The following is a 12,530-nucleotide window of genomic DNA, read 5'->3' as shown; positions in this document are numbered from 1 at the left end:
TTAGATTTGTACATTGGTTTAAATATTTCTTTATTGTGAGTTTTAGTAATTTTTTCAATGATATTGGTATATAAATACTTTATGAATATTTTTTCACTTTTTTTGTCCTACTATGTATTGTTTGTAAGGTAATTATTTTGTTATTGTGTTTTGATAGTTGTTTTTTATTAAATATTATTAATTAAAATAGTATCATATCCTTTTTCAACTGTTATATCTTTAATGATGTTTATTTCATCATTTAACTTTTCTTTGTTATTATTGTGTATTTGATTACTCTATTAATCACATTTGTATAAGTGTTAATTTTATGACATCAAGGATGACTTGATTTTTTATGAATTGTTACCTTGTTGAATGTAGGTTTTCTATATACTGATATTTCAATTTGGTTATCCTTGTTTATTTTGTTATTGACGTCTAAATAATTTAACATTCTATTATTATCTATTTCAGTGAATTTAAAATTTTCATTACAAGAATTTAATTTGTTTAATGTTATTAGATGTTCATTGTTTAATATTGAGTTATATATAATGAGAATATCAACATAATCAGAGAATATGACATACCTATTGCATCCAGATTGAATAGATCAACCAGTAGGATGGGTGCATTGATTAATTAAAAAAATATTTTTTTTGAAAAAGAAAAACTTCTGAATTAGAAAGTGTATAAGATATATAACAATCCTCTTATTTTGACAAAATATGTTTATAATAAATTAATATTTTAATAAAAAATATGACATGTATTTTCATAAAAATTAAATAATTTCTGATATTTAATACTACACTCTTTTAAGAACTAAATTTTATTTATATTAATAAAGAAAACTAGAATGAAAACTTAATGTAATTTAATAGAACTGAAAGTTTTTTAAAATATAGAAAAGTATTAATAATGAAATCTTAAATTGTAATATTAAAAAAGTAAATAGTTTTTTATTCTTAGTTATTAATAACTAACCTTTAATCTCTGTTAATCTAAAAAAAATCTTAATCTAAATGAAAGTTATATTTTAAAAAAAAACTATTATTTAGTAATAAATGGTGAAGGTGAATATGTAAAAAATGTACAATTTATCGCAAAATACAGCATTTGAAAAAACTGCTTTGCATTGATACATTTTTCACAATCCTTAGCTACTGTTAGCTAGAATTTACTGAAAGCATATTCATTTTACAGTACATATTTGCTACTAAGCAAAAATAAATAATTCATCATTATGTGACAATCTATTTCAGTAAGACAGGTTATTAAACAATAACTCTTGGCCTGCTAAAATAATATACCATTAAACATTGCAAAATAACCAGTGATAAAGTTCTAATATTCTTTTTGGTAGAATTGTTTTCATCAAAGATCACAGATATAAGCAATAACTAACTCTAAAAATAGTATTAAACAGAAAAAAGAAAAAAAAACATTGGTTTAGCAGTTAGGAATGTAATATAAGTAACAAGACAATAAACTTAGAATTAAACAAATAGTATGCTTATAATATTTGTGCCATGAAGTTGTAATTAAATGTGTTTATGAAAATGCTTTCAGATTTATTATATAAAATGAAAATTTTAAGTTAATTAAATGTTAATTTACCAATAAAATCCATTATGTGATGTTGTTTGATATATTGGAAGTCTTACTCTTTCAAAACCTGACACTTCAAGAATGTGACTGCCAAGATTTTTATGTACATAATTATATGTAAAATTAGATACAACCTATATAGAAAAACATAAATAATAAAATAATATTATATACACAACTTCTTAAAAAATAGTTGCAACAAGCAATAAGCTGAACATTTTTTTTCTTAATTAAAATTACTTAACTCGAGAATGCTTAATACAATGAAATAAAAAACTTAAAGTAAATGATCAACAGGGCTTCTATTTAGTTAAGAGTTGTGATGCTTCATTAAGGATGATTCATAAGGTATAACATTTTGAGTCAAACATTAAAAGAATATTTTTAAAGATTTAAAAAGTATCGGAATATATGCCTTTATCAACTTTTAATCTTTTTTAACTAAGATACTAAAAGGAATTCTGCAGACTTCTGAAAATGTGGTCAAGCATGATGCTGCTGTTGAATTAATTTTCACCAAAAAGCTGAACGTTCTGTTTGCAGATACTGAAATTTTTAAATATTATTTTACTGATATTAAATTCTTTATTTGTAATGTTTTTATTATTTTTTAAATCCAAATTGTTGTGGGAATCAAATCCATGATATTCAATAATCAGTAGTGCTAATACAGTTGTTATTTGATACAGAGATTTAAAGATTCATTACTGCTTACTTATTCCTAATCAAATTTAATACAAGATATTGTAATTAAATAAAAGGTGATATGGAGGCTATCCAAATAAAAATTAAAAAAAGTTGGTCATTCATGCTGAATCATTAATGTTAATTAATTATACATAGATCTTGACAGATAAAAATAATGTTTATATAAATTGGTGAAGAAAAAAATAATTATAAAAAATAAACTGCAGTAAGCTTCTCCATTGTTACTGTAACAAGCAAAACAAATTTAATAAATAAAAAAAATATAAATACTTTCATATACAATTAAGGAGTATAGAAATTAGTAGTTTGTGATAGTTTTAAATACTAGAGTAGTATGTTCTAAAAAAATCTGCATTAAGTATATCCTGGAAAAAAATAGTGAATCTCCAGTAAAGGGAATTGTATATAGTAAAATTTAAATATCATTCCGATGATTTTTAAAGTGTTATGATAAATTTATGGGAAGACTAGAAGCTATTCTATTCTTCATTGTATAGAAAGGTCTCTTTAATTGAAAGGCACCTCAGAATCAACAGCCAGATTCTTTATGTAATCCCTGGATGAAGTAAGGCTTCCAGGCATACCCAGGCACAGGCACCATTGCCATCCTACCAAGCTTTCTTGACTGCAGTTTATTAGCCAAGTCCAACAGATTGAACAAGTGTACCAGCCACACTGTTCCAATTGATTCTATGGAAGTATCAACAAGCGGGTAGAGGATGGAGACAGCATGGATATGAGGGTAATTTATCTTGATAGGATCATTAGAATTATATTAATATTAACTGTAATTTAATAAATACCTGATTAAGTTTGATAATATTTTTATATGGTGCATTATTTCTTGTCCAATAATTACGATATATTGTAACTTCTTGGTAAGGACTACTTTGACGACCTTCAATACTAAGTGCTGGATTTTGGTGATTTTCAACAAATAAATTATTATGAATCCATCCTTTAAGGGATGTTGCAGATCCTCTAGAATCAGCTCGAATCCAAAGACCACCTTGATTACCTTTCACCAAATTGTTCTGTAAAAACAAAGAAATACAATAAATTCATCATTACAGAAAGTTACCTCATTAAAAGTTATTAGGGTAAAACCTTATCTTCATTCATAAATTAAAAAATCCTGCCTGCAGTAGAATAAATATTCCTCTCTATATTTCAAATCTTTATGACAATACTTTTGTAATAATTATTACAATACCAAGCAAAATAATCAAATTTTCTACATCCATTTTAGTTAACTTCTAATCCATCATCTTCTTTTCTAGGCTAAACACAATAAATATAATTTATGCTATAAATACCTTTTTCTTCGACTGATCGCACAGGAAGGACAACAGACTTAGAAATTTTCATTAATGTATATACGTCATGATCTTATTTTATGTCCGAAAGAACCCACGTTTCCCTTTGACAATGGACTATAATTATACCATAGGTTAATAGGTAAATCTAATTTCCTTATTTCCTTTCTTATTCTACATTTCAGTGTCATACAGAATACATAAACTTATATATCTATAATTCAAATAAATCAATCAGACCTTAAATAAATTGTTCAGCATTAATTGAAATAATATTCAACTTACATGAATAAATAAATGGCTATGTTAAATTGTTATTAAAATAAATTTTAAGACAAGATTATGCTCAAAGAACTTTGAAAGAAATTTATTTTTTTATCTGTTAATTAATTATTATCAATTTATTCACATCTTATCACAATACCTATTGATGATGGTTGTTTAATAAGTGAGATGACCATGTATGTTTAGATTTTTAAGAAGAAATTTTTAAAAACAGTTTTTTTAGCATAATCTTTTTCTAATTCACTATAGTCAAATAGCTACAAAAATTATGTAGCAATACACTTACTCTAAAATGAAGATTTTGAGTATTTTGAAGATCCATTTCAATAGCAGCTCGACAAGTAGTAAAATTTCCATACAGCTGAACACAATTATCCTTAATCTGATTCCACTCTAACGTAGTTCTCGGGTTAACTTCACCTGCACTAACATATTGCACAGCTCCTTGCCAATTATTGGTTAATGCTGAATAAGATATATTATGTTGAACATCTCTATCTGTAAGTATTAAAAAAAGAAAGAAACATTACTATTATTATATAATGCTCAATAAAGTAATAAAGCAGAACTCACCAATTAAGAGATCTCCTTTGATCCTTCTTCATTTATTAATCACGACCATCTTTTCAAAAATATAACTTACTACATTAAAAAAAAAATAATTACAAGAAAAAATCCTTTAAGTATTAAATACTTAATTATTTAGTATCATAATGAGAGTAGTCATTTTTATGGTTTCAGGTTCTATGTTCAAAATTTAAAGTAAGTATTATAACCAATGAAACAATTTGAAATTTCCTTTCAAACTTTACAAATATAATAAATTAACCCATTCATGAAGTATTTCATGGTTCATCATATAATGGGATTTAAATTTGTAAATATGATATTTTTCTGATATCTCTAACCTATTACATTTTTAACTACAGTATTATTGATAATTTCAAATAATTTGTTTTATATAATAGATATTATTACTAAATTAATAACATAATTTACTTTTTAATGTAAGCTGTAACTAGCTCAAATCTGAAGTTTAAAGACTACGAGGCAACTCTCAATTGGTGAGTTTGTTATACATAACATAATTATGCTTAATAATACTACCTGTACATATATATATATATATATCCAAAACACAGTAATTTGATAAGTTAAACTTATCATATTAATTTCCAATAACTGGTTTTCACGGTATATCACATCTTTAGTGGTAAAAAATTCTGTATCTATTACATTAAAACATATATATATATATCTAAAGATAGTAGTTTCTAAAGCTATACCTACTGTATTAGTGTATTATATTAAAATTATAAAAAAAAATAAAATAAAATTTAGGATACAAAGTAATGTTACATTCAACATAATGGAAAACAAACAATGCGTTCTTTTGTGAATACTAAAAACTTTTATTTATGAATAATAGTTGTATTCAAATGACAAAATGGAATATACTACAGAAATAACTACTTAAAATAAAAAAAAAAAGATTATACAATTTAATTATGAAATATACAATTTATGATTGATAAAATTGGGCAAATAAATGACATAAACAAAATTTGCACTTACTGAAACCTATTGCTGAAATTGGAAGAGTAACAATTTCTGCAATAAAACCATAGTTTTCAGAAGCACCACTAGTTGTCATTTTAATACTAAGACTAGCTGTACGAGTAGTGATGAACTTTTTTTCAAGACCAGATTTGTTATCAATACGAGCAGCAAGTTTTGACCAACGAGGTAAGTAAATATTGCCATCATACAGCAATATTTCATCTGTTGAATTTACAAGATTAAATTGAAGTAGTCTGAAACAAAAATACAAACAAATTATTATATTATATTATGTATATACACACACACACACACACACACACACACACACACACACATATATATATATATATATATATATTCAAAAGAACAACTTAAGCACCAAACAAAACAGAAAAAACTTAAACAAATTGATAACAGTACTATTGTGTGTGTTTCTAATACCAGTACTTTGTTACTGTTATGGTAGTTAAGTTGTTAATTTTTGAATTTAATTAGAATATTGGTCAATATGACGATGAATTATTCAAAATTTTCAAAAGGAAAACAAATATATATATTGATACAAAAATTATTTTCTACATAAATTTCATTTTTATTGAAGCCTATTGCAAAAATATTTAAAAGTATAATATAATTGTTTACATTTAATAGTATTTAAAAAACACAATGAGTATGATGAAAAAAATTGTAAATTTCAACAGGTAAACAGTGATATTTATCACTGTTTAATTAAGTAAAAACACAATAAATGAGTTCACATTGACAAAAACAGGATGATGCTTATTTTGGTTACCTTACTTTTCTTTTCTTTTAATAAGAGATCATTTTTGTAGTATATGAAAAATGTCAAGACTGTAAATCTAAATGAAAGACAGGGATACCACATGATCTTTTCCCTAATGTTGTTGATTTGCGAGATGTCTCTTGGGTACACCTGAACAAGTTTGTGATGCAATTTCTTTCTGGGTATGACGCTTTTTGGGACAGACTTCAGAAATCCGCCCTGGAAGACTATGGTACGTGTCGCAATGCAGATTGTTGGATGATGCTTATCATGTGATGTATGAATGTGCTAGGAATGACTTAATGCGCATGGGGACCATTTTTCAGCTTTATTATCGGATCGACACTTTATCTCCGTGTTAATTGAAAAAATTGAAAAAGCTGGGCCGAGTGGTTGATCGTAGAAAGTTTTATTACATATTTGGCAAAAGAAAGGATTGCTGAAGGGGTGTGATGTTCTGCTTGGACTTTCTGACTTTGTGTTTCTGTTTGGTTTTATTGTTATTTTGTTTTATAGTTTGTTAAACTGTTGCTGTTTTTGTTTCTGTTTGATTATAGATATGTTTGTTTTTGTTAGTTATATTTTATGTTACTCTATGTTACATTATTTACTTTTATTGTTATGTTTTGTTAATGTTTTTGGGTTGCATTTTATGATTTGTTATGTGTCGAACTTATTTTCGTCATTCAGGTAGGTAGAGTTCAGTTTCTTCATTTTAGAAAGTCATTCAGTCTTGTTTGAGACTTGATTAGATGTGTTTTGTTTGGAGTTTACGTTAGTAGAACACTGATGGGAATGTCGCTTGTGGCATTCGCCTAGTATTTCTATAATATGCAGGTATATTCTGTGCAACAAAAGTGAACACATATATAAATTATTTGATAGCCCAAGAGAGGCTATTTTCTCTATCATAATAACAACCATGAGTAAAATTTAGTGTGTATTTTCAAAACTGATTCTAATTTCTAATTCTTCCATTGATATTTCTTTATTGACTATGTTTTATCTATAATTAATCTTGAGATTGTATCACATACATTTCTGTCTTTTGTTTTTATGATTACTTTTTCACAAAATTATAATAAACATCAACTGTTATCAGTTTCTTCAGTCTAATTCATTATCTCTTTCTAATAAACTTTATAAAAATATATTAATGTTCAATGTATGCCAATATAATTTTTACCATAAAATATAACACAAGATTTATTATAATGAATTTCTGTAATGGTGAAATTTTAATAATAATTTTGCATATGTCAATAACCACCTTCCCACAATTGTCGGGAATTCTGGTAGAAGAAAATTGTACTCATTAAAATATTAACATGTAAATATTTTTATTTCATACATTCATATCTAATATCTATTTTTACCTGAATCCAAATGGTTTAATCCTAAAAGCGCTGTAAAATATTTTAACACAGCTAACAGGACGATTTTCATATTTATAATAAACTAGCATACGTTCTTGTACAGTAATTTCTTTAGCAGGATCACACATATCAACAAGACTGAATGCTTTGTGAGGAATAAATACATTTTTAGCTGGAGTAAATGAACTTTCTTCGCTCTCTCTGCCTTCACCAGTCAATGAAGCTATGGTGATACCAGCACCTAATGAGTTTTGCACCCTTGAAATAAAATGATAAAATAAATCATAAATAAAAAAAGATAAATTATATTCATTAAATCAATAAAATATTGTTAAAGATAATTACTTTTTTAATGCAATAAATTAAAATTTATAATATATAATCATAAAAGAAACTTTTCAGTTGTTTGTATAGACAAAAACTATTTCATTTTAAGATTCTTTAGGTAAAACAACCGTTTAATTATATTACAATATAAAAATAAACACAAAAAAGGTATTTTATATTTACATTAAATATAAATTTAATACATAACATATTATACATATTATTCAATTGCTATATTTCATTTCACATGCTACATTTAATTATACATATCATTATATATTACATTTTAATACATTAAAAAAGCAGTATTATTTTTTTTTTGTATTATAATATTAAATGTTTGTATTACCTAAAGAATCTTAAAATAAAATATTTGTTTTGTAAATATATTTATGTGAAACAATTCAAGTTTATTTTTGCAATAAAATAATTTAATTTTAATTAGTCCTCTTACTGTGCAGAGGTGGTATATAAAATGCATTCTTTCATAGTAGGAAGTGTAATGGCATGAAGCACAAGAACTAATCCTTTGGCGAAGGTTTTGCTTGTATGTTCATATTCATAAACATATCAAATTAAATACATAAATATGAAGCCAACATTTTCATTACTCATATGATTAATATTTAATGAAAATGAAATATCCTTTAAAAATTGATAAAATTTTTATTTTATCTGGAGGACAAGGTTGAAGTTTGCAGTTCCTAATGTAATGTTCAACTTAGTAACTATTAGTTTTTAGAAGATAGTTATTACAGAAGGTGTCATCCATGCGTTCAGGTTCTCAGGAGCAATTCAATAAATTTAAATGAGGTAAATCCATGATCCTTCTTGCAATTTTCATTCATAAAAGTGTACATACTTATACATTTATAAATGTTTTCTAAAAGTATCTTCAAACAATCTGAGTGAATGATTAACTTACTTTTTCTTTTTAATTTAAACAGAATAACTGATATTTGAACACATTTATGGTAGTTGAATAAAATTCTGATGAATGTAATTTATAAGAGGTTAAGTTGAAGAATTACAAGGTTGAATTTTTGATCACATAGCATTACACAATATGTTCCAACCTAGTTAAATTTAATTTATTTTATTAATAATGTCATTCCTATAATACAAAAAAGGTACCCTATCTATAGGAATGTAAAAACTAAACAAATATTGATTTTCGTATGTGATTTAAATTGGAAACACTTTGTTTTTGAATAAAATCCAAGAACACTTTGTTTTCTATGGATATCCGAATTTTTATAAAATAAAAAATAATCAAACACTGATGAATAAGTTTGAAAAAAATTTATGACTATTAAGAATTATAATCATTGTAAAGCAAATATATATAAATAAAAATGAATTTAAAAAGGAAATGCAAACATATGTTAGCAATGTAAGAGTAAGGATACAGGTTGAACCCTTTCCATCCATGAGCTGCTTAGATAGAAAGGATTAATTGTAAACAATGCATGTATGCTTTAACTATGTACAAAATTACTAAAATAAATGTATAATGGGAAATCAACTAATTTGCTTACAAAACTGTCTATTTTATTAATCTGAATATTGCACATCATCTAAGCAGTTAAAAAATAAATGTGTAAGGTAATTACTTACCAGTTGAAAAGAAGACTGACAGTATCAGTTGGTGATATTAATGAAATTCCATGAGATGCTGAATTAGTTATATTGACATTAGTAATTAAAGGTGATTTTGATACAGCCAATATAGCTGGTGACCGTAAATTATGTAACAGGCCAGCACCAGTGATGTTAGCATACTCAATAACAGAATCACTGCGCCTGACAGTTTCATGAGTCACTGCATCATGAACTCTATGTTCATATGCACTCTGTTCAAATTCAGAACTGGCAAATCTAAAATAACAATTCACAATTAAAATTTATTAAATAAACTTCATTTCATAGAATATGAAATAAAAGCTATTATTTTATTAATGAATAATTCACTACAGGAAGCCTATCATGTGACATACAAAATTTGTAGATCATGAAAACTACTAAGGCTGACCAGAATTTTAACCCAAAAAAATTTCAGATGAAAGGCAAACATACTACCACTTCACCATGTGTATAGGCAGTTTTTAAGATAAATATACGGTCTAACAATATTTGTAAGAGTTTATGACTAACTTTTGCCTGAATCTCATCAATACCTTTAAAATTAATTCAAGTACATCAAATTGGGAAATTTAATCACAAACATTGACATATTCTATTTAGTATTGAATGAGCTGTCATTTTCAATCATGAAAACAATTAATTAATTATTCAATCAAGTACTATCTCATTAAGAACATATAAATTAAAAGAACTGTTCAGTAACTATTTTTTAATGCAAAATTTATTTTTATGGGGGTTATATGAATTTATTTATAACAATTTACACTAAATAAAACAAGTTTTTTTTAAATTTCCTTATTTTCCAAAATGGAAATTCCTAAATAAGCATCTAAACTATAAAACCCTGCATATAAAATAATTAGCACATGTAAATAAGATAATAATTAAAATTAATTAAGATTAATTCAAAGTGGCACAAATGTGCCACTTTTAATTAAACAGGAGATAAATTGATGTAAAAAAAAAAAAATTATCTAGTTTCACTATCAACAAGAAAACAAAATCTAAGAAAAATGAATAAATCATAACACAACTAGAATTGATATCAAAAGAGGAAATATATTTTATTTCCCGATACAACATTTAAAAGTAGAACCTACAGTAATACTTTAAAAGAATATATGTATACCAAACATTAAATTTTTTGCTCATAATTTTAACAGGTTCACCCATTGAAATAAGCAATGGCTTAAAAGTCTAAATATGCATAATTTTCTAACCACTACACACAAAATCTTGTAAATATTAATTCCAACTTAATAAAACAACAAATAATATTTGCTACTAAATCTAATTACCTAATTCCACCCCAGTAGTCCAAATCTGCTGGTAAATTACGATAACCACATTTAATGAAAACAAAATTACTATTCCAATAGCATTTATGTCTGATACCATGCAATTGCCCATTCAGTCTTATATTACATTCTTCCAGTCTATTTTCACTTCCTGAATTTTAAATGGAAAAGAAAATAAATTAATAAATAACACATTTTCCATACATTATAAAATAATCATATTAAATAATTAACATTATTATCCATGTGCATAAGTAAAAATTGCCCATGTACAATTAGCAGATGATGTTTAGAATTCAGTATTTTTATAAAAATGTGTAATTTTATTATGGAATGATGTACTCTAACATAATTAATTTTTTGCTAAAAATGATACACATGTTAACTGAACTTGGAAGTTAGCAGATACCCAGAAAATCCTGTTCCCTGAAAACTTGACATAGTGAGGGTGCGTAAAAGTCACATACTATAGATTTCAATGCACCATCTGCTATGATATTTTCAACATGAAAGAACTTTTTAAATATGATGTGGCAAAAATTGAATTGTACCTATCAATCATGAATAAAAAATGTGTAATATTTTGATAGTTAAAATTCATGAAACTTAACTGCTTAAGAATTCTGGGTAGCAATTGCTAACTTATTTATTTAGTTAGCAATGCTATTTTGGGCATAGGTGTTTTGTTATATGTAAGTGATGAAATTTTAAACATAGCAATCAAGTGTTGTTAGAAAACTGTAAATTCATAGTTAAAATTTGTGTACAAACTTAATTACAGATATTAGTTCAGGAGTTTTTGTAATAAATGGATTAAAGAAAAATAAATGACTTCAAGCTAAAATTATAGTTAATGAAAATGTTATACCTGAGCACTGAACAGGTTCTGGATAAGACCAGATCCTAGATAATGAATTAGGATGGAATTCAACTCGAGGCCCATGTGAAACCCATGCATTGAGTGACTCAAAACCTAATTCACGACAAACAACTTCAGCATTCTTTTCTGCAAATCTGCTATCACAGATAGGAACCCACTGTAAAGTTGTTGAATTTAGATATTCCAGAAATCCTTCACCTTTTGCTGTTGAATCAATACATTTTCTCCCAGTACAAAGTCTTAAACTCCTGAAAAAAAATTTGATTATTATGAATGTGTTTCAGTATTTTCTTAAACATTTAATTTTTTTATAAATATAAAAGAAATAAGAGTTAATAAGAGTAAAAAAAATGACTGAAGCAATACACTCAGTCTTATGGAATGGTCAAATGGGGTTACAGGCAAAGGTAAGGATATATAGATTATTGGTGCAGAGTAATATTGTAGAACTCAGAAGTTTGGGATGTGAAGAAAAGAGATGAAGAATGATTGTTGGTGACTGAAATGGGTTTTATGAGGCACAGTATTCAAAGAACAAGAATAGATAAGTGAGGAACTCTTTGATAGGAGAAAAAATGAATATGGAAGGGGAAATTTTACATGGATGTTCGCAGAAGGCAGTTGGCTTGGTTTGGGCATGTCAATTGAATAGTGGAGGAGTATCTCCCTAAGAATGTTTTGGAATGAGTACCACCGGGCAGATGAAAATGAAGCGGCCAAGACATACATGGATGGATGGCATAACTGAGGTAATGG

The 12,530-nt window shown here is 26.0% G+C and overlaps 1 protein-coding gene across 1 annotated transcript in view; it reads right to left on the bottom strand.

Moving 5' to 3' along the window:
* bark (C-type lectin domain-containing protein bark beetle) overlaps positions 1–12,530 on the bottom strand; it is a 225,762-nt gene that overhangs the window by 26,080 nt on the left and 187,152 nt on the right. Inside the window, exons 22-29 of the mRNA XM_075368299.1 lie at positions 11,763–12,022; positions 10,895–11,045; positions 9,570–9,830; positions 7,626–7,883; positions 5,478–5,716; positions 4,189–4,400; positions 3,105–3,335; positions 1,603–1,727 (exon numbers count right to left, since the gene is read on the bottom strand). Of these exons, the coding sequence (XP_075224414.1) occupies positions 1,603–1,727; positions 3,105–3,335; positions 4,189–4,400; positions 5,478–5,716; positions 7,626–7,883; positions 9,570–9,830; positions 10,895–11,045; positions 11,763–12,022 (1,737 nt within the window). The remainder of the gene's footprint in view (positions 1–1,602; positions 1,728–3,104; positions 3,336–4,188; positions 4,401–5,477; positions 5,717–7,625; positions 7,884–9,569; positions 9,831–10,894; positions 11,046–11,762; positions 12,023–12,530) is intronic.

Source organism: Lycorma delicatula, chromosome 6, assembly GCF_047948215.1.
Source record: "Lycorma delicatula isolate Av1 chromosome 6, ASM4794821v1, whole genome shotgun sequence".
Lineage (NCBI taxonomy): Eukaryota > Metazoa > Arthropoda > Insecta > Hemiptera > Fulgoridae > Lycorma > Lycorma delicatula.
The sequence above is the reverse complement of the archived record's forward strand: the minus strand, read 5'-3'. Positions and strand labels throughout refer to the sequence as shown.